This window comes from Gracilinanus agilis, chromosome 6, assembly GCF_016433145.1.
Source record: "Gracilinanus agilis isolate LMUSP501 chromosome 6, AgileGrace, whole genome shotgun sequence".
Taxonomy (NCBI): Eukaryota; Metazoa; Chordata; class Mammalia; order Didelphimorphia; family Didelphidae; genus Gracilinanus; species Gracilinanus agilis.
The window spans coordinates 215,406,831-215,432,275 of NC_058135.1; the positions used below are offsets into that span (position 1 = coordinate 215,406,831).

The following is a 25,445-nucleotide window of genomic DNA, read 5'->3' on the forward strand; positions in this document are numbered from 1 at the left end:
ACTGAACTGGGAGTCAGGAAAACTTGAGTTCCTATATGTCATCAGACACTTACTGTCTGATTTTGGGCAAGTTAATCTCCATCCATCACATTTTGGTCCTCTAAGAATAGGAGGTATTAATAGCACCTACCTACCACAATTATTATGAGGATCTGCTGAGAAAAATTATACTTTACAGACTTTAAAGTGCTATATAAATGCTTTTTTATGATTCTTGATGCTGTGATTAACATCACTTTAGTATGTTCCTACTGTGTTCCCAGGGACCTTTATATGATTACTGTCAAAGAAAGTCTAAAGCAATGTCCATACTAAGGTGCCAACAAGAAGTGATGTAGTGTCATGCCAGAGAAAGAACTGTGAGAGTAGAAACACAGAAGAAAAACAACTGCTTGATCACATGGGTCGATGGGGATATGATTGGGGATGCCGACTCTAAATGATCACCCTAGTGCAAATATCAATAACTTAGAAATAGATCTTGATCAATGGTCCATGTAAAACCCAGTGGAATTGCTCGTTGGCTATGGGAGGGAAGTGGGAGGAGAGGAGGGAAAGAACATAAAATCATGGAACCACAGAAAAATATTCTTAATCAATTAATTAATTAAACTAAAAAAAGGGATATAGTATTATGAAAAGAACAATCTCATTGGCCTCCCCTTTCACTTCTATTTCCTGAGCAATTTTGGGAAAGTCACACTCTCTTTGGACCTGTGTCTTCCTCTCCAAAATAAAAGAACTGAAATAGTTTATTTCTAAGACTGCTTCCATCATGAATATTCTTTGATTCTGTAACTAAACACTACAATACAATGTTCCAAGAATGGAATGGGGTCAATCCTTTTTCAAGGTCTTCCAACAGGTTAGATCTGGCAATTCATCAAAGAAATTACTTAGCTTTTTTGGACTTCAGTACATTGGTTTCAAATTCCATCACTGACCCCTACCAACTGAATGATACCAGTAAAATCCCTTGTCCTCTCTACATCTTAGTTGCCTTAAAAGCAAAATGGGAGACTTGGATTAGACGATTTTGAGTTCTAAAGACTCCTATAGCTTTAAATATGTAATCCTTATCTGACAATTTAAAATTCTCATCTCCCCAGGTAAAATCTGCATTAAATCAGGAATAATTAAAATGTAACCTTCTTGAGGGCATATTTTCCAATTTTGGTCTTTGTATCCCCAAGATCTGAAGAATACCCATAATAAATAATATTAATTTTTTTTTCTCAGAATCTAAACTACCAGGTGAAGGAATGAAATGCTAACCTGCACATAATCTAATGAGAGGCATTCAGGAAAGAGAAGAGGGACTGAAATTGTGAATTCTTGCTGAACAAATTGTTCCTGTTAAAGATAAAAACAGATCTCTCAGTTCTTTACTAGGTGCATCAGTTAGGATAACAATATGGCTTTCCCCAGGGAGTTAGTGCTAAGTTGAACACAAACTGAATTTGGGAAAACTTAGAGGAGAGCATTTTTGAACATTTTTGATTCTATTACACTGCTTTCCAAAACACTTAATCCTTTGGGAACTATTATCAGTGAAGTAAGGAATTATCAAGAGATATCTACTATTCTCTGCCTGATACACAATCTATACATTATTTTCTTATTTTTTGCATAAAGTAAAAAAAAACAATCAAATTTATAGAATAAGCCTTTAAAGGGACTGGCAATCATTTAATCTAGCTGTCCCCTTTTGTAAATGAGGAAACTGAAGCTTAAAGAGAATATAGAATTTCCCTAATGTTATACAAAATCAGAGTCTCTATCAGAAGCAAGAGCGTTTTCAGTTAAATATAATCTCCTCTTTACTATATCACACTGAATTAAAATATGTCTACGTGATTTGATTTTTAGTGACAAGAAAAGATTTCAACAGTAAAGAGGATTCCTGGTATGGAAAGACCCTCCACTAATTCAGTATATCCATTACCCTGTAACTTATCATCTTAGAGTTGAAAAAGGCTTGCTTCATGATTATTCAGCAAGCATGTGACATTTGCCAAACAACTCAAGTCTTCTGACTCTGACTGAAGTCAACCATTTAGCCACTACTGAAGCATCTTATGTTTTTTACATGGAAATTTATATGAATCTGGGAATGGCTTGGGTGAAAATTTTGTCATTTATATGACTTGGGACCAAATCATAACATATAAAACTTAGTAGAATGTGATTTCAAATCAACAGAATTGAGGGTATGAGTTTCAACTTTGTCACTGACTATCTGTGATTCTGGGGAAGACACTGAAATTCTAAGGCTCAGTTTTCTCATCTTTTTAATGGGTATAACAATAAGCTGCTCGTAAAGAAACACTTGTAAAACATAACATTTTATATAATAACATTTAATCCACCAACAACTTTAATTATATAAGAATTGAGTTGTTTTACGGAAATGGAAATTCAGCTATATTATAAATCCAATAAAGTGTAGATATGACTCTGGGCTCCCAAATGTTGTGCCTAAAGATCACATAGTCTGAATATTCTTTCAAGCGGGAGAGCCTTCTAATATGTTCTTGGCAATTAACTATATTTGATCCAAAGACTGGCCAAATTTACCCGAATGCTCAAGGCACGGAGGATTGTTCTTTAGCAGAGAGAGTTTGAAGTCTTGCATCAAGTTTCAAACACCTATGCACTTAGAATGCTTCCGTCCGTATCTTCTCTTGGAATCGCTGTCTTTCTTAAAGACTTAGCTCAAACCCCTTTTCAGGAGGGCTTTCCTAGTAGTCCCTCTCCTGTTCACCCAAGTTTTTAGAGTCTTCCACTCTATTTTGACTCTATAGAATGTAAACTCCTTGAGAATAGAAGCTATTTTTGCTTTTCATTAACCTTGCCAATGATTAGCACAGAACCTCATATACAGTAAGTACTAAACAAATGCTTGCTGTTTGTTGATTGCATTACAGTGCCCTCTATAGTTACACCTGCTAGAAATACTTCATATCATCATCATCATCATCAATAAACTTTTCTTTTTTCCACATTTTTCACCATCCTTTTGCTTTTAGTGCTTATTGACTTTAAGCTTTTATGGTTTTTAAGGAAAATAGAATTTTTTTGTCCAAGGAGCAAATATTGCTTTGGTTTTGGCTGAGGTCTGTATACGAAAGGTAGAGATCTAGCAGAAAAAGTGAAGACATCCTTTTTAACTACATTATGCTGTCACCCCCTAGGCATGAGCAACATGGCCATCAGGTTTTACAACAAGGGTCAGGAGCCCGATGATCTCTGACCTAGATATTCCCAAGGGATTAGGAAAAAATCTGAAAATTTCAAAAGTCCCAGAGATAAGGGTGAGAAATTTAATATGAAACTGTATGAGCAAAGGCTTTAGGGCTTTTGTTTTGGAGGAAGCTGTGAGCAGATCTCACATTCTTCATGTACATTTCACATGTTCAGAGTCAAATGTTAGGCTTGGATGACCAAGGTTAGTAAAGAGAGTGAATCTAAAGCTTTTCCAATAAAAAGAAAAAATAGAAAAATAGTCTCCAGAATGAAGGATATGATAAATGATGGAATTTCTGGCCTCTGCCTGGATCAAAACACATCTGAAGTGTTCTGTTCATCTGTGGCCACTATGTTGTTTTAATCTTTTTTTTAATTAAAAAAAATGTTTCATTAGAAATTACATTAGACATTAGTATACATGACTAAACTTGTTTGACTAACTATTTAATTTTAAACATTTTTTAATTGTTGATTTTGGGTTTTAAATTGTATTCATTTCCAAATAAAATCTTCTAAAGATAAAGTGTTCCACATAGGAGGCTTTAAAGTAAAAGCTAGATGTCTGCTTAATAGGGACATTCTAGAAGGTATTCTTCACAAGAAAGAAGGTAAATGAGTAGAACTCCAAGTACCCATGAGGCAACTAGGATTTTAAATTAAATGATGGGCAAGGAGCTACTGTAGGACCCAGAAATCACTAACATAGAGAAGATGGCGTTTTAAAAAAAGACAAAGATTTTATTGTTATGGTTTATTTTTGTATTGCTTAGATTTCTGTTCATATCCTTCTTTTTCTCTTTCTGAGCCTCTCCCAGAGAAGCATAGAGGAAAAAGAGTTATTTTTAAAAATCAGCAATAGTGATCAACATATTGGAAAAAAATTCTGAGAATATTTACAATAAAGTTCCATAACAATAGACCTTAACAAAGGAGTTGGAGGAAGTGATTTCTCATTTATTCTTATGGATCAGATTTGTTCTTTTGGATTTTTTCAAACCATTACCCTTCCATCTTGGAATCAATGCTAAGTGTTGGTTCAAAAACAGAAGAGTGGTAAGGGCTAGCCCTTGGAGTTTAGCAACTTGCCCAAGGTCACACAGCTAGGAAGTGTCTGAGGTCAGATTTGAACCGGGGACCTCTCATCTCTAGGCCTGGCTCGCAGTCCACTGAGTCACCTAGCTGCCCCCTTCACCATTTTTTCTTTTTTAAAAGCCCTTTCCTTCTATCTTGGAATCAATAATAAGTATTGGTTCCAAGGCAGAAGAATGGTATGGACTAGGCAATGAAATGACTTGTCCAGGATTACATAGCTAGGAAGTGTCTAAAACTCATTCTTTATAATTTCACAACATTCAGTTTTGCTTGTTTGATGATTGTCCTTTCTAGTAGAATCTTTGTAGTCATACAGTATATTGTTTTCTTGGCTCTGCTCACATGCTCTTTCATCTACTCATGGAAGTCTTTTCACATGATGTGGATCGACTCTTCTAAACTCTATTTAACAATGAAAAGACCCCAAAGACAAGCTGATTGCTTTTCACCTCAATTATTTAGTGGATCCAGAGTGGCTGAGGGATGGTTATCTAAGAATGTAAGTTATAAGCCTACACCAATATCCTTAACCCCAGTGATTATCCATTGGTACCAATTAAGCACCCTGGCTTTAAACATATATTAGCTAAAGTGGTAAAGTTAAAACAAAAAAAAGTGGTAAAAAAAAAATAAAATGGTAAAGAAAAAAATTGCTATAAAACATTTTTCCCAAAGTATGGGACATACACTCTTTAAAGTCCAAGGAAAACAGAGACTAGACTGTGATAAAAGATCTCAAAGTACCTGAAAGTACTTCAGTGGAAGTCCTGTTTCTCCTTTTGTGGGACCTTCAAAAAGCTCATCATAGACATGGTGTAGTTGTCTGCTGGGCAATTTGTAGCATCCTAAAGTTTTATTTCCTCACTAGGACAACTTTGTCCTTTTTATCTGATGGAAACACTGACATTTGTTACATATTCCAGGGACATTGCTAGGATAAAAATGGAAAGTTCAAATCTTAGGTACTGCTTGGTACCTCTGGTTAGTAATAGGGGATGGAGGAGACATAGGCTCCTTTCTCCTCCTTCCCCGCCAAGAAATTCCTTCTCTTGGTTTGGAAATGCTGGTTTTCCATTTGAGTACTAAAAACCGAACTAGATTTCTCTTTTGTAAAAGCCTTAAAGGGCCTCAAAACCATGATCCAAGAAGCTACAGCATGCTTAGGAGCCACATCCTGGTTAACCATGTTGGCAGATGGGCTAAACCAGGTTGAGGGTAACTGATAAGCCTCAAACCCATGGAAGAGTTAGAGGGATGTCTGTCCCAAGCACGTGAAGAATTCTCCTAACTGAATGGATGGATGAGAATAATTTGTTCCAGTGGCCACAGAGGTGGCTCGAGCAGGTGTTGTGGAGTGTTTAGAGTTTGATCAGACTTCTAAGGTGCCAATGTTATCCTCTGCATCCCAGGCTATCTCCACTCATCCTGACTTTTGTCAAGCCACCCACTGGACTTTGATGACTCTGGAAGAGAGAGTGAGATTGATGACTTTATGCAATTCTGCATCACTTAAGTCTAATTCATACACAAGCCAAGTCATCACTCTGTGATGTCATCTGTCCTCTTCAGAAACGAAGGAGAAATAACAAGAGAGCATGACTGAGGCTCTTCAACAAATCCAACACACTTTCTGTTTCATGACATTCTGTCTCATCCAAATGTCTGGAAACATTCTTTCCCTTCTCACTTTGATTAACTAGGTTGATTGGATTTAGTTCAATGCCCTTCCTTTGACTGATTCCATAGATATTTTCTCACTTGATTAAGGTATCAGAGCATATCATCTTGTTAATTATCTCTTTTGTGGGTGGAGGTGATTTATTCAAACCTCACCCTTATATGCTCTTTCTGTCCTTCCTCATTGTTGCCAATTTACTGAGTATTAGTTTAAACTCCTAGGCTATTTTGGCTTCTATTTCTCTTATTAATTATTTTGATCATCTTATTCATTAATCTTCAAATTCTGCCTCAGAAATTTACAAACTATGACCCCTGGCAAATCATTTCACCTTTGTTTGCCTTTGTTTCTTCAACTATAAAATAAAGAAATTATAGCACCTACCTCTTGTAATTGTTTCAAGGATCAAATGAGATAATATTTATAAAGTGCTTGGCACAATGACTGGCATATAGTAGGCACCTAACAAAGGCTTATTATAGTCCTTCTTTTACTAGGAAGAGAAGATTTAGTGGGAGTGTGACTTCTCTTCAATTATCTGAAGATCTAAAGCAAAGTTTCCTAATATGGAGTCCATGAATCTTTTTAAATAAATCTCAATAACTAGGTTTAAATATAATTGATTTCCTTGTAATCCTATGTATTTTACATTATGCATTTAAAAACATTATTCCAAAGTTGGGTCCCTAGGCTTCACCAGACTGACAAACAGAGCCATAATACAGAGGAAGGTTAAGAGTACCTTATTTAAGTGCTGTCATTCACAAGGTGGAATAAACTTGTTCTTGGCTCTGAAAAGTAGAAATGGGAATAAGAGTTAGAAGTTGTAAAAAAAAAAAAAAAAAAGTAGATTTTTATCTCCATGAAATGGAGACCTTTCTCATTCCTGGAGCTGTCCAACAATGGAATAATAGAGGAGATTTGTGTTTATGGTAGGAATTGTACTACACATGGCTTCTGAGAACACTTTTAGCTTTGAGAGGCTAATTCTGGGCCCATCTATTGCCTCTAGCTTTGCTCTCTCTGTACTATCAGGGTATCACACTGAGCTTGCATCACTGAGAACCTCAGAATTCTCTTTGCAGGGTAAGGGGGAGAATAGCAGGGAAGCAACCCTTACTATTCCTAACTGGAAAATAAAAGTCTATTTGAACTATCAGGAGTTCTTTTACTGACTTCAGTGTGATTCTAAAGCCTAGTCAAGTCTTCTTAACTTGATGTTTAAGAACAAAATAAGAAAAAAATATATATACATATATATATTTTTAGAGCTGCCTATACACACATGTGCACACATACACACACACACACACACACACACACACACACACACACACACATACACAGAATGAAGAATCCTTGTTTTTCTCGGGTTTATCATTCTCCCTTTGGCTGTCTTCTTAGTGCAGACTGCGGGAGGGAGACAGGAGATGGAGACAATTCATTAGAGTTCCCATGTCAGCCTGTCTGGAACTTTCAAACATTCATCTAGGCCCCAGGCAAAAAAAAAAAAAAAAAAGAGGCACTTCTGGGGTTGGTGTTCCCTGTGGGGACTTTATTGTGGTTGGAGCTTTCATTTAGATATTATTAATCAAATCAAGTCAATAAGTATTTTGTAAGCCCCTCACCCTTCTGAAGGACCATCTCTGGGATGAAGGAGCAGCTCCATATTTTAGTGCTGGATTCCTCCCCAAATGGAAAAATACCAATAAAGGAATCAACCCCAAAAAAATCTTTCTACAGGGGGGAAAAAAACAAAACCAAACAAAACAATCCCATTATTTCCTCCTTGCTCCCTCTTTATTTCTCTTTCTCTCTTCCTCACCTTCTTCCTCCTTTGCCTTCCTTCTATCCCTCTTTCTATCTCTTTCTCCGTATTTTTATGTTTCTGTGTCTATTTCTCTCGCTCTGCAAGATAAGGAAAATAATACTCACACTTCTTACCTTCCAGGTTTCTTATGAAATAGGTGCCTTCTAGCACATAATGCAGCATAAAAGTGTGAACTATTGTTATCTTTCTGTTTCCCTGTCACTGCCTATCTCTTTCGCCTCTCTTCTCTCCTTCCCTCGCATCTCTCCATTCATATACATAAGCATACATATATGCAGACTTTATATATAACCAATTTTTGGGAATGGCTATGGGCTGGATATCCCCTGCTAGGTCTGTGTCTTGGTGTATATGCACACATTCTTTCAAATCACTCCTATTATAAAACATTTCCTGGGCTCACTGGGCAGCCCCCAAATCCTATTTCTCCCAGGGAAAATATTTCATAGTATAAGAGCTCTGTTTCTTCCTTCCTCCATCCCACATAGATTTCCATACTAATCATAACAAGAAAATAGTTTCTTTACCTATTGCCTTCAAAGCCTAGAAGAATGGCTTTCTCTGACTCTGGAAGAATATTTGTATTCTTCCTTTCTCCTTGATAACCCCCCCCCACCCCACCCTCTGCCATATGTGTCTTTGTTTCGATGGAAAAATGACGGCTTTATCGTTGTGGATGGGAAGCCAGTGTCAAGGAACACTGGAGCGCCTCTCTGCCTCACTTGAAAGCCCATGTGGGTCATCAATCACAGGGCCCAGTCATTAATGTCAACTGTCCTGAGATTTGAGATGTCCAAGTGCCAAGTGAATCGGGGGGAGGGGTTGGTAAGGGAGGCAGAGAGGTTATGCTTTGGGTGGGAGGGATGAAGGAAAACAGATATTTTTTCATAGAGTTGGTGTCACTGAATTCTCTGTGTTATGCTATGGTGGATTCGCCCAAAAGCAACAGACTGGTGCAGTGGACATTGCAATTTTTTCTATCAGAGGAGAATGGCTTATGGGATAGCTGTCTAGCCAGGAAAAAAAAAAAAAAAGAAAGAAACCTGCTCCCAGATGCTGATCAGGAAATTGGTGATAACTCAAACATATTATTATCTTGAGTAAATCAAATTATTTTTTCCCAAGTATCTCAAATTGCCAGCAGCCATTATCCTTTAAAGCTAATCAGACTAGACTGCCCTGGCAATATAGTGTTAAGGAATAGAAAATCTCCCCTGGTCCAAAATGACAGTAGTGGTAGTTTTGATATGTCCTCAGTGTTGTAAGCAATAAATAATACCATTTTGAATGTATTTCCAAGGAGAACTTTGTCCTTGAACTGACACTGCAAATTACTGAAAATCAATTTTCTGTCCAAAGCTCAGACTCATTAAAGTTTTGATAAGCTTAACACTAAGTGATTGCATTGTGGGTAAGAGGGAACTGCCTCATCCTGAGACACCTTTGTTTGCTGCTAAAGATAAAGGGACTTTAGAGCATTCTTCTTAGAGGAGAGTCTATCCAGACTAGTCTGAGGACTTTCTGGATATTAATCCTGACCATCTGCGAATCATCCTACACCCCCAGATCCTTCTCACCCCTAAAAAAGACACCAGCATTAAAAGGTCCCTTGCTGAGGGCCCCCATCCTCATTGATAGGCACTTTTTACAGAACACTCTTTTGATAAAGGGGGGCATATAATTATCCTCATTTTATAGTGAAGAAATGGAGGTTCTAAGGTTTGTTTTTTTTTTCTGAAAATACTTGTTTTTATTGACACCCCAGTGGTAAACAATAACCTTAATAGGATGACTAAGTTTCTTTGTAGATCACTATGTCACATTAAAATACAAAAATCCATAAACAAGCAGACAGTTACGAACATTAGATGTGGTCTTATTGGAAATTCTTAACCGTATACTAGTCTCCTCTCAAATCAATTTTCAAAATGCTCTGTCTCCTAGTTAGTGCAAGTCACCGCATTTCTCTAACAAAGTAATAAAGGCACAGCTAGTGCAAGCAGACTTAACTCCATTCATCTACCAGGCTGAAATAATACTTTGGTTGGTTCATCATTTTCCTATAGTCAAAAAGCTCATAGTCAATCTATCTGGGATCTCAAACCTGGGCTTCTGACTCCAAAGAATTAACACCTTTTTCCCCAAAAGTCATTGCTTCTAGAACCTAGGTTGAGATTAACTAATCAGCAAGTTTTGTTTCTATTGTACTATACTTCTCTACACAAAACCTAGGCACAAAAAGACCCCTAATTGATTCCTCAACTAGGATTTGAGCTATAGATGATGAGATCACCTTTGCCAAAAGATTCCCCCATGTCTAACTCTTTGGAGGGTAGGGGCTAATTTAGAGCTTAGCTTTAACCTCAATAACTTTAGTTACCATGTGCTTTCCCTCTGCCTGAGGGTCTTCTCTACTAAGGAATGATAAGCAGTTTCACCTTGTTTAAAATTGACTTGGGTCTAGAAGCTATAGAAATGCTAATTACCATTCAAGTGGTTTTCTGTACAGTGATGGGGAAATAATATTAGGCTACCAGTTAGGAGACAAAGGCTTGAATCCCTATTCTTAGCTCAGTAGATGGGCAATGGGAAAGAGGTCACAGGTTCACTGTATCTCAGTTTCCTGTTCAGTAAAAGATACTTTTTTTGCATATTCTACTTTATAGAGTTGTTTTGAGGAAAACGCTTCATAATCCTTAACCCACTCTAGTTACAGTGAGCTTTTACTGTGATAAAACTCTTGTCCTCATCATCCTAGAGTGTTTTTTCTTCAGTTTGTTTATAAGCTTGGGATTATTAATAATAACTCACATTTCTTTAACACTTCACGTTTTTGCAATTTTTTTTCTTTCATAACTTTGCAAGGTAAAGAATGCAAAAATGTTATCCCTCTTTTACTCCTTAAGAAATGGATGCTTGGAGAGGTTGATGGAAAACATTATGAGGCAATGTTAGGCTGAAAATTAAAGCTTTGCAAATTAAACCTTCTAAGATTGTAGCACATTTATTTTAATTTACTTTTCCCTTAATTACCTATTAAACTGTTATTCTTTATCTTATGTGTCCCATTTAGTCTAATAATCATGTGATCCTGGATAAGTCGTTTTCTTTCCTTTGGCCCAAATCTTCTCATCTCCATGAGGCTGTGAAAGAAGCTGAGCTTAAAGGTTCCTGTCAGCTCTAAAAGACCATGTTCTGGATTATAAGGATTTTACCATCCCCACTTCCTTTTTTTTTTTGGGGGGGGGGGTTCTAGAGTTTCCTTCAGCATTAGCCTATTCTTCTTTTTGTTCTCTTCTGGTTCTGGTTAAGAAAGACCGTTTCTATTATTCTACACTTTTCTGATCTAAAGTCCAGTCTCCCTGACTTGGTGCTAATTTTTTTTTTTAAAGAAAGTGATATGCTCTTCCAAACTCCTGTGCATTGAACCATTCATCAGAGATTTTGGGAAAGGGGGAAATATCTCAGAGTGAAGTCTAAATTACTGGAGGCTAGATTTACAGATGTCCTGCTTGGAATTTCCCAAGAAAAATTTCACCTTGAAATTTGGAGTTGTTTGCTTACAGGTCAAAATGATTGATGTTTCTCTTCCATATTTTGAAATGTAAATTAACTGCAGGGGATTTGTGACCCTCCTCCCACTGTGTATCATTTTTTCTCTGTAAGATGAAATTTTCGTGGAGCTATTGCTTGCTAATTCTTGCTCGCACTGGTTTGTTGATGTTGTTGAAATAAGCCAGAGCTATTGCTGCAGCAAAATTCTTGGGAGAGCAGCTCTTGGAAAACTGAGATACAGGGAGCCAACTTAGTAGAGGTATTGTGCTTTAAGAATGATCTGGAACAAATTTCCTGAGGGAAAGGCAGCCTTTCCATTTTAGTTTGATGTATCAGAAGATGCTGCCTTGTTTTACATAAGGGTAGGATGATGTTGTTGTAGAAAAGACACTGACATTGACATCTGAAGGTATCCCTGGTCCTGTTACCATTCATCCAGGCACTCCATCTGAATGAGATCTCTGATCTTTCAACTCCTAGGATTCCCCACTGCCCACTATATAAAGTCCAATGTCATCTGCCTGGCCTTCAACTTATCTTTCAGACTCATCTTATGCAATTCCTTTGTCAAAATCCTCTTTAGGGTAGAGCTGGGTAGCTCAGTGGATTGAGAGCCAGGCCTAGAGATGGGAGGTCCTAGGTTCAAATCTAGCCTCAGACCATTTCCCAGCTGTGTGACCCTGGGCAAGTCACTTGACCCCCATTGCCTACCCTTACCACTCTTCTGCCTTGGAGCCAATACACAGTATTGACTCCAAGAAGGAAGGTAAGGGTTTAAAAAAAAAATCCTCTTTAGTTTCTCTATGAAGCCTGCTATCCCCAGCCAAAGTTGATATGCATGTCTTTAGATCTTACATATTTTAGATCAAAGGAGTATTATAATCTTCATTTTGTAGAAAATAAATTGAGAGTCAGAGAGAGAAAGTGATTTACCCATGATTACAAAACCAGTAAGTCTTAGAGCTAGGATTTTACCCAATTCTCTTGTTAGAATTATTTTTTTGCCCATTTGACTGTAATTCTTGTTTTATGATTACTTGAATTTCTACAATATTGTAAATTTCACTTTGAGATTCCATATGCAAGAATCAAAATCTCATTTTTACACATATGGAAATAGAGTCAAAGAAGTTAGTGACTTGCTCAAAGTCATAAATTAATAAGGATAATAATATATGCAAGGTATTACATCTTGTAAGGTTGTTTGAAGTATGACAATGTTGTTAGAATACTTTTTGAACTTCAAAAGCTAAAAAAAGTAGAAATTATTAACATATTAATCCTACCATTATTATTATGCAAAATTCTAAAAGATTGATTCCAAAATGCATATAGGTTTTTGCTATTAAGAATCCCTGGCACTAAATATCAACCTTCCCTGATAGGAGAAAATTCTAGGTTCTTTCTTCTCTTACTCTAACCAAAGTAGATTACATTCAAATTTAATCAGTGGGTTTTATTTTTTTTTATGTTTATAGTCACCCCAGAGGGACATAGATGACTTTTTTCTACCCTGTGCTTTGCTAGTCCAAATTCTACCTAGTTTTCATGGTTCACTTCAAGTGTCTCAAGAAAATCTTCCTTGCTTGCCCCCATTCAGATCTTACATCACACTTTCTGTGTTTATCAATTTGTATGATAATTATGTGAATATATTTTATTCTCCATATCTGATTTAAAGCTATATAAAGGTGAGAACCATAATTAAGTCAAATTTGCAGCTTCTTCAGTGACCAGCAGTCAACTGGTCAGCAAACATTCATTGCATACAAAGTAGAATGCTTCGCACCTTTTATGTCTTAATCCCCTTTATTAATACATCAGACCTATGTTTTTGTTGGTTGCCAATCTGCTCCATCCATGCAGATGACAATTTGCAATCTTAGAAGTAAATATACATCTGAGGCTCAGAGTAGCTATTACTTATATGTGATTGCACATATCCATTCATCCTGATCCAGTGTCTCTTGTCCTCGTAAATATGCCACAGTGGTTCTACATAATGTGCTAAGAACCTTCTTTATTTTCTCTTGATATTCCAAATATAGGCCATATTTTTTCTCAAATCTATCTTGAATAAAATCTAAAATGTATATTTGTTTACATTTGTATGTGCATGTTGTAATCACATCATTTTCATTTTAAAGTTTCAGCCTGTATCAGGTTTGGGGCTGTGGCTTTATTTAGATCAATATGGTAAATGTCGATTTACAGATATGATAAATGGCAAGCAAACTATTTTATTCCCCTAAGTCTCAGTTTCCTTATTTGCAAAATGAGGATAATAATATTTTCAAGGGATTATATCTTGTAAGGTTATCTGAAGAACCTAATATAACATATGGATCAAATACATTCAGAATACTTATGTGGAAATTTGTTATTAAGATAAAAAATAAAAACAAAAAAACCAAATATGACAATGTTTTTAAAATACTGTTTGAACTTCAGCTGTGAAATGAATGGGAGTTATTACTATGACTATTCCTACCGTTATTAGTATGCAAAAATTCTAAAAGATTGATCCCAGGATACATATAGGTCTTGCTATAAGAACCCCTGGCACTAAACATCAATGCTCCCTCTGTCATTTTCTGCTTCTGTGCTCGTTGGAGGAAAGGCACTGTATAAATCCAAGGCAGGATTATTATCATTATGATGATATTATTACAGGCAGATGAAAATGTCAGCTCAAGTAATATAGGGTTTTCACCTCCAAGCCAACCCCATTGGAGAGTTATGTGAGTCATTGTGGACATGTTCACATGCACTGTCTCATTAACACCCCTGGGGTTTGCGAATGTCTTTGCAACTCTTTTTGCTAACTGGTGGATGAATTTCCTTCCTTCCTTTCCCCAGCCATTGTTGAGTGATAAAATTTGAGTCTGTCCAGAATATCACGGCAACCAAGTCTCAGCTTCTCAGTAGCCATGCATTCATTCATTCATATTGAAAGTCATCAACTTGTGCAGCTTCGGGCTGTGTTCTATGGGGATCGTAGATGTTGTAGATCTGGTTTCTATCATTAGTGAGTTCATAATTTATGGATGATAGAAATGTAAACACTTGGAACCAAAAAGGATCTTGGAAGTAATCTTATCCAACCCTAGTCCAAAGCACACTTTCTACAATACACCAATAAATGGCAATTGAACCTTTGCTTTAACATTCCCAATATTTGGGGAGCTCATGTCTTATAAGGCAGGTCATGCTACTATTGGTCTGTCCATTTGCTAAGGGAGTCCTTTTTCTTTCTCTGAGCCAAAATTAGCCTTGCTGGAGGTACCGTCAACCACCTCCAGTGATTATAGTTTCACTCTCTGGTACTAAGCAACAAAAATTCATGCATTCTTATACATTATAACCTTTCAAATATTTGTTAATAGTGATTACAGCTCCCTAGAGTTTCTCTTCTCTACCTAATTTTTTTTCAATTTCATATGATAATTTTTAGCCTCTTCATCATTCTAGTTACCTGTGAACACAGGTGGTCCCTGTGGTCATATCTTGTCCAGAAAAGATACACGATTCCTCTCACCAATCATCTTACAGTATAGTTTTGAGTCTCTCTCTCCCCCTAATTTAGGTTGTCAAAGCCTTCTATAAAATACGACACCCAGAACTGATCCAACCATTCTGAAAAACAATTTTGAATCATGCCAGAAAAGTCACTATGTTAATTAATCACTACCCTTTGTTCCAGAATGTCTGCTACTGGCATATATGCCAAAGGAGTTTAATAAAAAAAAAAAATCCTATAAATACCAAAAATATCTGTACCAGCACTTTGATAGCAAAAATTTTTTAAAGAGTGGAAAACCCAATGATTAGAGAAAGCTGAACAAATTGAAAAGTGTAAGTCTAAAATCGTATGATTGTTCCATAAAAATGACAAATGAGAAATTCAGAGAATTGACAACCTCACATGAATCGATAAAGGATTAAATAAGCAGAACCAAGAAAACAATATATGTAATAAATTAATAATGGAAATAAAAACAACACTAAAAGCAGCCAATGTCAAATTAATTACAAAAATCAGTCTTGGTCCTACCAAACAAATAAAGAAACCCCTCCTCTCCCTTATTAGAAAGGTAGTAGACCTACTGACTAGAAATGTTGCAGAGGGCATGAGAGGCCAGGATACTGGTTGGTTTTGCTTTACTTCCTCTTTGTTAAAAGTGGATGGGGGGGAGGGCAGCTGGGTAGCTCAGTGGATTGAGAGTCAGGCTTAGAGATGGGAGATTCTAGGTTCAAATCTGGCCTCAGATACTTCCCAGCTGTGTGACCCTGGGCAAGTCCCTTGACCCCCATTGCCCACCCTTAACCACTCTTCCACCAAGGAGCCAATACACAGAAGTTAAGGGTTTAAAAAAAATTTAAAAAAAAAAAGTGGATGGGGGAAAGTTTCAGTGGTAGGTCATCAGAAACATTGGGAAACAGTCATGGAATAAAAGACAAAAGGGATAGGGAACTACACAGAGGTGATTTCCTTGTTATAAGGGAACTCCCGGGTAAGGAAACTCTTTCTACCAATGCAGACTTCCTTCTCTTCAGTCAAAAAGTAGCCTGAAAGGTTAAATTATTTGTTCAGAATCACACAACCTATGTCAGAAAGAACTTAAACCCTGGTCATCTTGATTTCCAGAATGGCTCTCTATCCTCTACAGGGTATATGTATGTGGCAAACATACTGCCTTTTACATAAAGAATCCTGATATACTTATTAGGAATAGGGCAATGAACAAGTCCCTTAAGTTCTCTACATTTCATTTTCTTCCTCCTTATTTTTTTAAACCCTTATCTTCCATCTTAGAAGCAATACTACCTATTGGTTCCAAGGAAGAAGAATTTGAAGGGGAAGATGATTGGAGTTAAGTTATTTGCCCAGGGTCATACCACTAGGCTGTCTGAGTTCAGATTTGAACCCAGAACCTCCCATCTCCAGGACTGACTCTTTCTACTGAGCCACCTAGCTATCCTCATTACCCTCCTCTTTAACAGAAGAGAAGATTAGTATATCTTTAAGGATCTTTCTTTCTCTAAACCTTATAGGACTCATGAGATTTAACTCATAAAAGGAGTAACTTAAGAGGTCTAGAAAACACAGTTAGGCATCCACTCATACTAAAATAGATGACAGTATGAGACAATTGGCTTAGCAAGTTAGAATGTGCCTAAGCTATTAATGAGGACAGAGGCAGAGTGCTATAGGGACACCTGCCATATCTGAGAGAAGCCATGGACTCAGTGCTAAGGAATCAAAGCAATGTAAAGTCTCTGACAACATTAAATTATTCTTCTCTTCCTGGAGGTAGTGGAATAATTGTTGGACTTGGAGTCAAGATATCTAGCTAGGAAACCCAGCTCTTCTACAACCCAGGCATAGAAAGCAAGCTTTGCCCTGATGTACAAACATGTAAAGAGATACCGATCATACGTCTTCCTTAGGAGATGAAAATATTTGAGCTTAGCACCAAGTTAGCAAGAATATGTAGTTAAAACAGGAAGCTGCCAGATGGGTTCTTTTTCCCCCCTCTGTTTCCCAGATTAGTTCCTTCCCAGGCCTGCCCTGTAGTGGCCTTCTCGACAGCATATGAAACAGCATCTTTGGGTTCCTTCTTCTCTCCTTTGTGATGATGTCCTCATATTTCTCTTAACTATCAGTTGAATATGCTTTGTAAGAGAATGGATTTAAGGGGACACCAATTTGTCTTCTCACCAGGGAGTTTTATAAAACTCTCCTAAGTGCCAAATTTGCTAATTAGAGTTCTTTGGACACTTATCCATCAAATGACATTGAATTAGCAACTGCCTTACTGACTTTTAGATTCCTTTTCTACAAAATGAAGGGGATTGGATAATTTTTGAGGGTCCTTACAACCCTGAAATACTTTGATTCCATACTCCAAATCACTTGCTGTCTCTCGAGTAAACAAGCATTCATTAAAGGACTTCTATGTGCCAGACATTGTTCTACAGGTTAGGAAAACAAAGATCTCCCCAGGCAGAAAAGGCACTTAAAAATAACTTGTTCCAGTGATCATTAAGGGAGTGAAAGTAAGTGATGTGGAGCACTTAGAGCTTAGATAGATATCAAAGAAGCCAACCTCATTCACTTCATCTTGAGCCATTACCAATCATCTTGACTTAAGAGCAAGTGAGACTGACATCTTTGTACAATTCTACCTCATTTAAATCCAATTCACACATAAGTCAAGACATCACTCCATGATGTCATTGGTCCTCTTCAGAAATGAAGGATGAACAACAATAATTAGGCAAAAACAACAAAAAGGCAAAACACTGTCCTACTCCTCAAGGAGCTCACAGTCTAGCTATACCATTCACTTAACACTTGAAATTGTAAATGCTTTACATTTAGGGGATGAAAAGGATTATCGAATGGATAGAGAGATGACCTCATAGTCAGGAAGACTTAAGTATATGAAACAGAGTAAGCTAGATGGCAGAGTATGGGAGAAGGGAAATAACTTATGAAACTGGGAAGATAGGAAAAGACCAGCTTGTGAAAAATTTAAATTGACAAATAGAAGAGTTTCTTTTTTATCTTTCTTTTGCACTTTGGAATTGCAAGAGTTTGTGTCATGATTTGACCTGGATCTTGAGGCAATTACATTAGTGACTGTAAAGGATGGGTTGGAGTAAGGAGAGACAAGAAGGCTATTGCAGGAGTCCAGAAGAGAGATGATGAGGGCCTGACCTAGAGAGGTGACTAAGTGTGAAAAGAAGAAGGGATTTTTCCAAGAAATGTTGGGACAATAGAAGCAACAAGTTTTGGCAACTGATTTTTCAGAGTAAGCAATTGAGGCTGTCACCAAGTTTGTGAGTCTGAGTAACTGGGAGGATCATGGTGCTTTTGAGAAGAAAGAAGTTTAGTAGAGAGTCAAACTAAGCATGAAAGGAAGCTAAGTTTGAACACACAAGGGAAACTCTTTCATGTGACTTCAAATTAATGTGTATATTTTTCCTACAAATGGATATCTATGACATATATGATATAATAAGTCAAATATGTGTTATCTTGAAAACATAAAGTCTCCAAAGGATAGTAGTACAGAGAGGGTAAAATGTGTAAGCCTATTCTAGGAAAATAAATTTCTACTTAGAGAAGTTGTAAGTAGTTGTAAGATAAGGAGAAGGATCAGGCAAGATTTCATGGAGGTGGCATTTTGTGTAGGCCTTGAAACATTGATGGGCTTTCAACTGGATGAGAGAGATGAATATTTCAGATGTCAAAAATGATGAAAGAAAAGGCCAAAAAGAAGGAATTATCCAGGCTATGATGCTTAGTCTTGTAAAATTTTGAGATTTTAGGGTCAAGAGGAATCTTGGAGATCATCATTTCTGAGCCCTTTCTTCTAAGACTTAGAAGGCAGGGACCCAAATAGAAGTGATCTGCCCATGATCACACAAGTCGTAAGTAACAAAGCTGGAATCCAAACCTAGATTTCTGATTTTCTCTGTATTATACTTCAATGCCTCTCTTGTCAGGTTTGGTTGCTCAAGGTGGAAGAGAGAGAGAGAGATGAAGCTGAGAAGTTAGCTGGGAACTAAATTTGGGAGAGCCTCAAATTACAGGCTAAGGAGTTCACACATTATTTGGGAGAAAATAATAACTCATTAAGTGTGATTAATAGGTGTCAGCTAGGTGGAGTTGTGAAGTGAACCAACCATTCTGGATGGCAATTTGGAACTATGCCCAAAGGGCGGTAAAAGTCTATCTGCCCTTTAATGCAGCCATAGCACTGCTGGGTTTATGCCCCAGAGAGATCATAGGGAAAAAGACATGTACAAAAATATTTATAGCTGCACTCTTTGTAGTGGCAAAAAAAACTGGAAAATGAGAGTATTCCCTTCAATTGGGGAATGGCTGAAAAAAACTGTGGTATCTGCTGGCGATGGAATACTATTGTGATCAAAGGAATAATGAACTGGAGGAATCCCATGTGAACTGGAACGAACTCCAGGAAGTGATGCAGAGTGAAAGGAGCAGAACCAGGAGAACATTATACACAGAGACTGATACACTGTGGTAAAATCGAATATAATGGACTTCTCTACTAGCAGCAAAGCAATGACCCAGAACAATTCTGAGGGACTTATGAGAAAGAATGCTATCCATATTCAGAGGAAGAACTATGGGAGTAGAAACACAAAAGAAAAACAACTGCTTGAACACATGGGATGGTGGGGATATGATTTGGGATGTAGACTCTCAACAACCACACCAATGCAACTATCAATAATATGGAAATAGGTCTTGATTAATGACACATGCAAAACCCAGTGGAAATGCACATTGGCTATGGGTGTGTGTGTGTGTGGGGGGGTGATTTGTTGGGGAGAGAAAGAAAATGAATCATGTAACCATGGAAAATTTTTCTAAAAAATAAAAAAATGAATTAAATCATTAAAAAAAAATAGGTGTCAGCTTAGTTTCTCAGAGAGCCAGGCCTGGAAACAGTAGGTTCTGGGTTCAAATTTGGCCTTAGATACTTCCTAGCTATGTGACCCTGGGCAAGTCACTTAACCTCTATTGCCTAGATCTTACCACTCTTCTGCCTTGAAATCAATAACACAATATTCATTCTAAGATGGAAGGGAAGGGTTTTTTAAAAAAAGAAAGAGAAGGAACAAAAGGTGCCATAGAAATCACCTAAATCAGCCAAGTTATTTTATAGATGGGAAGCATGAGAACAGAGAGTGTTAGAGTTGAAAGATTCATAGGGGGACAACTAGGGTGGCTCATTGTTTTGATAGCCAGGCCCAGAAATAAGAGGTCCTGGGTTCAAATCTAGTCTCAGGCATGTCTTAGCTGTGTGGCCCTGGGCAAGTCACTTAACCCCCATTGCCTAGCCCTTACCACTATTCTGCCTTGGAACCAAAACACAGTATTGATTCTAAGATGGAAGGTAAAGATTTTTGGGGAAAATGTGATTAATAGGGGAGATGTTGTCTGTATAATTTAACTTAAGTTGATCCTATGTATTTTCCCCCCATAGGGCTGTAGCTGGAGTAGATGGAGTATCAGATTTGGTTCATATGGAAACCCAAGATCTCAGTGGAGGTAAGTTATTTGAGAAACCAATAATTAAAGCACATTTTTTCACAGAGACAAAGTAATAGTGTTCCTAGAAACACTTGTTTTCATTTTACAGATTTACAATGTGTTTTCCAAGCAGAAAATGCAAGCGGTCAACATCTATATAGCTGGTGAGGGCCTTCAAAGCACCTCATATCCAGATCTCATTTCAGAGCTGGGAGGGCTAGTTAATGAGTGAGTTGTCAGTCAAGATCCAAAAACATCTTCACAAAATGCAATGTTCAACCAAGTTTAGTAAGACAAAATTTATTATGAGAAAGTATAAAGTCTTACTCTTGAGTTCCAAGACTGAACTTCATAAATGGAAGGTGTAGAGGAAGAATATAGGTAGGCTACCGCTCATCTGAAAAAGATCTCAACATGATTCAACAATATGTTATGGCAGCCCAAAGAACTGATACATATGACAAAATATTAGGCTTCTTAAGAGAAATATAGTAACCAATATTGGAGAGCTGATGACTTTGCTGTTCTTTCGGCCTTGATCAACATCCATTTGGGATATTGTGATTAATTCTGGCTACCACCTTTTAGGAATAATATGGATTATTTCAATTAGGCCCAAAAGATGGCAACCAAGAGAATGGATAGCTTTTATATCACAACATATATAGAGCCTTAAAAGGAACATTTAGTCTACAGACAAAAAGAGTTAGAGCAGACATGAGAGCGGTCAACAAGAATCTGAGGAGCTGTTACCTGGAAGATGATCTGAAAGATTTTGGGAGGTTTTTGGCCACATAGGACAGAACTAAAATCAATGGGTAGAAGTCTCAGGGAAAGATTTAGGACTGATGTAATAAAAAACTTCTTAATTACAGCTATCCCAAAGTGGAATTTTTTCCTTGGCAGGATATAGGTTCTCCTTCATTGGGGATCTCTAAGCAGAGGTATGATGACCAGTGACTGATGAGATATATTATAGAGGGAACTTGTTCATCAATGACTAAAGTCAAAAGCTTTTGAGGTCCCTTCCAATGCTGAGAAGCTTTCATTCTTAAAAGTAAAGGACCTCCTCCAGAGATATAATTATCCCATTTTATAGATAAAACCATTCTCCAAGAAATTAGAAGAATGTAGGATTTAGACCAAGGAAGGGTCTTATATGTCATTGAGCCCAAGCCTTCCATTTTATTTTTTCTGTATTAGAATCGATATTAAGTATTGGTTCCAAGGCAAGAGAGTGTTAAAGGTTAAAGACTCATCCAGGATCACACAGCTAGGAAGTTATCTGAGTCTAGATATGAACCCAGGACTTCCCATCTACAGACTTGTCTCTCTCTATCCAGTGAGACACCTAGCTATCTCAAGCCTTCCATTTTAAATAAGAAGAGAGGTCTGGAAAGAAGAAGCAATTTTCCCAAGGTCATATGAACAGAAAGCCCTGATTCTTGGATTCGATCCCAGATCTTCAGACACCTAATACAATGTTCTTTCCAGTGAATAATGTTTCTTACCATGATAACGTTCACATTCATTTCCACTGCCCACAGCAAGAAAATGCTAAGCCAGATTCCTTAAACTTGGCCTATGCATATAGCTAAACTGAGTAGACTGTGCAGAAATGTGGTAGAATTTAAAGTTTACTTGTTTTCCAACGAGAGATAAATTGATGTCAAGAAGCTACGGTCCAATGAAAAACGCTATTAATAGTACAATTTGTTCTGGCACTTAAACATTGGACGTTTTTCCCGCTCTGTGCATACAGCTGCCAGTTTATCTGTGGTGTGGGAAGAGAATCTGTTAGAATGAATATCCACATATGTCAGTTGTTCTGAGCTCCCAGAAACCCTTCCTGCTCCAAATTCAGCACAGTTCCCTTCCTACCATTTGAAGATTAAAAAGCAAGATAACGACACATGAACGTAGAATTATAATGAGAATTATCCTCTGTGATTCCTTCTCTTTACCTGGATAATGATAATAGCAATAACCAGAGCTCACATTTCTACAGGGCTTGGCAACTGATAAAGTGCTTTCCTCACAGAATTTCTGGGAGGAACAGGACTATCATCCCCATTTCTGAGCTAGCAAAATTGAGCCTGGGCCATGATCAGACAGAAACTGGCAATGGGGAGTCTTGATGTGAATTCTCCTGACCAGAAGCCTTGGGCCTTTTTACTTATATGAGATTTTCACCACACCCTTAAATGTGAGGGTTTGTGCTTAATACTGGGGAAAGTCAAATTTTGAATTATAATCTTGGGGACCACCCAGTATTGAATTAGTAACAGCATTTACATAGCATTTTAGAGTATGCTAAGTGCTATTATGTTATCTCATTTGATCCTCCCAATTTTTTTAGGTAGATGTAATTAGTAATCCCATTTTAGAGATAAGAAAACTGAGGTTGAGAGAAAAAAGTTGAATGACTAACCCAGGGTTATAAGGATAATTGGTGTCCGAAGGAGGAATCTACCTTAGAACTAGCACCTCTCTAACTAGCCATCTAGATGGGGAGAGGAAATAATTCATGATGAAGACCCTCTCTTAAAAGGGTTGGAGAGAGGGAGGGAACTGTGATTTGTATTAGTTGAAGAAATACTCAAGTCAAGGAAATTTCAGTCTTTTTTTCCTTTTTTTAAAACCATTACCTTCTTTCTTAGAGTCAATCCTGGTTATTGTTTCCAAGGCAGAAGAGTGGGAGGAGCTAGGAATTGAAGGTTAAGTTATTTGCCCAAGAAGTGTCTGAGTGCAAATTTGAACCCAGGGCTTCCCATGTCTAGATTTGGCTCTATCCGTTGAGCCACCTAACTGCCCCCAGACTTCTTTTCAATATTTGGAATTTTAAAAAATCCCCCACTCCTAGAGTCAGTTCATTAGCGAGGTGAATAGAGCATTGAGCCCTGGAGTGATGAAGACCTGATCAAATTTATCCTCAGATACTAGTCTAGTCAAGTCACTTCTACTACCTCAGTTTTCTTGGCTGTAAAATGGGGATAATAAATATCACCTTCCTCCCTGGGTTGTGGTGAGGACCAGATAAGATATTTGTAAAGTGCCCAAGTACTAACACATGGTAAGTGCTTAATAAAGGCTAGTTTCCTTCCTTCCTTCCTTCTTTGTCCCTCTCTCACCCTACTCTCACCTCTACTTCCTCTCAAATCAGCCTTTCTTTTGTGATGAACTCAGTGTTTTCCTAATTTCTCCTTGAACAACAGAGAACCCATTGCTGTACCTTTACTTAAAGATTAATAAAATGCTTCTTCCTTCCCCTACCCCTCCACTTTTCCAGCTTGGGAGGACCTTCCAGAGCTTATGTGTAGCCTCTGAGACCCCCATAGTCACTTCCCTGCCATAATAAGGACTCATGGAAAGACTTGGAACTGGAAGAAAGAAGAATAGTCAAAAGAAGCTAAATGAGAGGAAATCGACAGAATGCTCCCCAAAGTGATTTTAGACCCAAACCTGAATCTTTGGGAATTTCCATTTTGCTTAGTACTTGTGAGTTGCAACTTCCCAAATGATAAATCTAGAAAAAAGGCTCATTAGCACTGCTGATTTACCAGCAATCCCTTGCCAGAGAATTCAGTTGATGAGTCAAAAACCTAAGGATTCAGTTTCCCTTGGGAAACAGAATGGTTTAAAAATAAAAAGAACAGATGTCTGGCAAAATATGTTTGGGGTTTTGTTCAACCATAAATATTTGAAAAATAGTTCAAGCATTTTCCCTAAAGCAAAACACTGCCAGTTTCTCCCATGTTCATATATGTACATTTCTGGAATGGTCAGCATGTTCTGCAGTGTACAACAAACAACCTATCTCCTGCAAGAGATATCCACTTTCTTGGGGCCTAATTAAACTTAAACTAACTCAGGAATCAGCCTAGGTCTTAGTTTGAGTAACTCTATTCTCTGAAAAATTTGCTTATTTATTCAAATATTACAAATAGTGACCACTTACAGTTGAGCTAAGCATTATGGGGAAGAGGGGAATATAAAGATTAAGAAGACACAATCTCTCTATGCAAAAAGCATGATAGGAAAGATACACACACACACACACACACACACACACACATATATTTTAACAAATACAATGCTCAAGACTTCAAATCTTGGCCCCGAATGAACATTTCTAGAGAATTGGTGGGGAGAACATAATTTAATAGAATCAAGATAACTAATTCGTTTTATCTTCTCTTTAATCCTATAAAATGGTCCTACTATTAACTCCTTCTTTCTCCAGGCTTAGTTCCACCTTCCTTTAGATTATGGTTCTCTGACTTCCTACTATAAAAGTACATAAACCCAAGATGGGTTATCAGAATGATGTTACTTCTCTGAGGTAACATCTCCTATGAGTAAGAAGAGGATACAATCAGACACATTCTTGGTGGTTAGCACCAGGACCAGGTATTATGGGGGCTATGCCCATTTGCAATCTGAAGAAACCAAGCTGGTCTCTGTATCTCCTCATGGTGACCATAAATAAGCAAAGACCGAAAGAATCACCCTTCAGAGATCACTGCTGTCCTAGAAACAAACCAGCATTAAAATATTCTCTGGGAGCTCAAATCTCCTGAGAGGATATCTTGGAGAGATGCATTTACTTTACATAAAAGGGAAGAAAAGAATGTTAAAACAGGAAGCCATTCTCTGTGCAAAAATTTCCTGAAGTCCAATGGCTTCTTCATGCCTGTCATCTATGTAATTCCCAAACAAGCAACTATCTTAGAATCATATGATTATAAGAGAGTTAGAGGGGATTTCAGAGGCTACTGAGTGAGTCTAACACACTTCATTTTATATGAGGTCCAGTTTCCTGAGTCTTTGGAAAAGTGGAAGGAGGGAGGAAGAAAAAGAGAAAGAAAGAAAGAAAGAAAGAAAGAAAGAAAGAAAGAAAGAAAGAAAGAAAGAAAGAAAGAAAGAAAGAAAGAAAGAAAGAAAGAAAGAAAGAAAGAAAGAAAGAA

The 25,445-nt window shown here is 37.4% G+C and overlaps 1 protein-coding gene across 1 annotated transcript in view; it reads left to right on the top strand.

Moving 5' to 3' along the window:
- SORCS2 (sortilin related VPS10 domain containing receptor 2) overlaps nt 1-25,445 on the top strand; it is a 1,347,356-nt gene that overhangs the window by 1,074,753 nt on the left and 247,158 nt on the right. Inside the window, exon 6 of the mRNA XM_044681767.1 lies at nt 20,432-20,496. Within this exon, the coding sequence (XP_044537702.1) occupies nt 20,432-20,496 (65 nt within the window). The remainder of the gene's footprint in view (nt 1-20,431; nt 20,497-25,445) is intronic.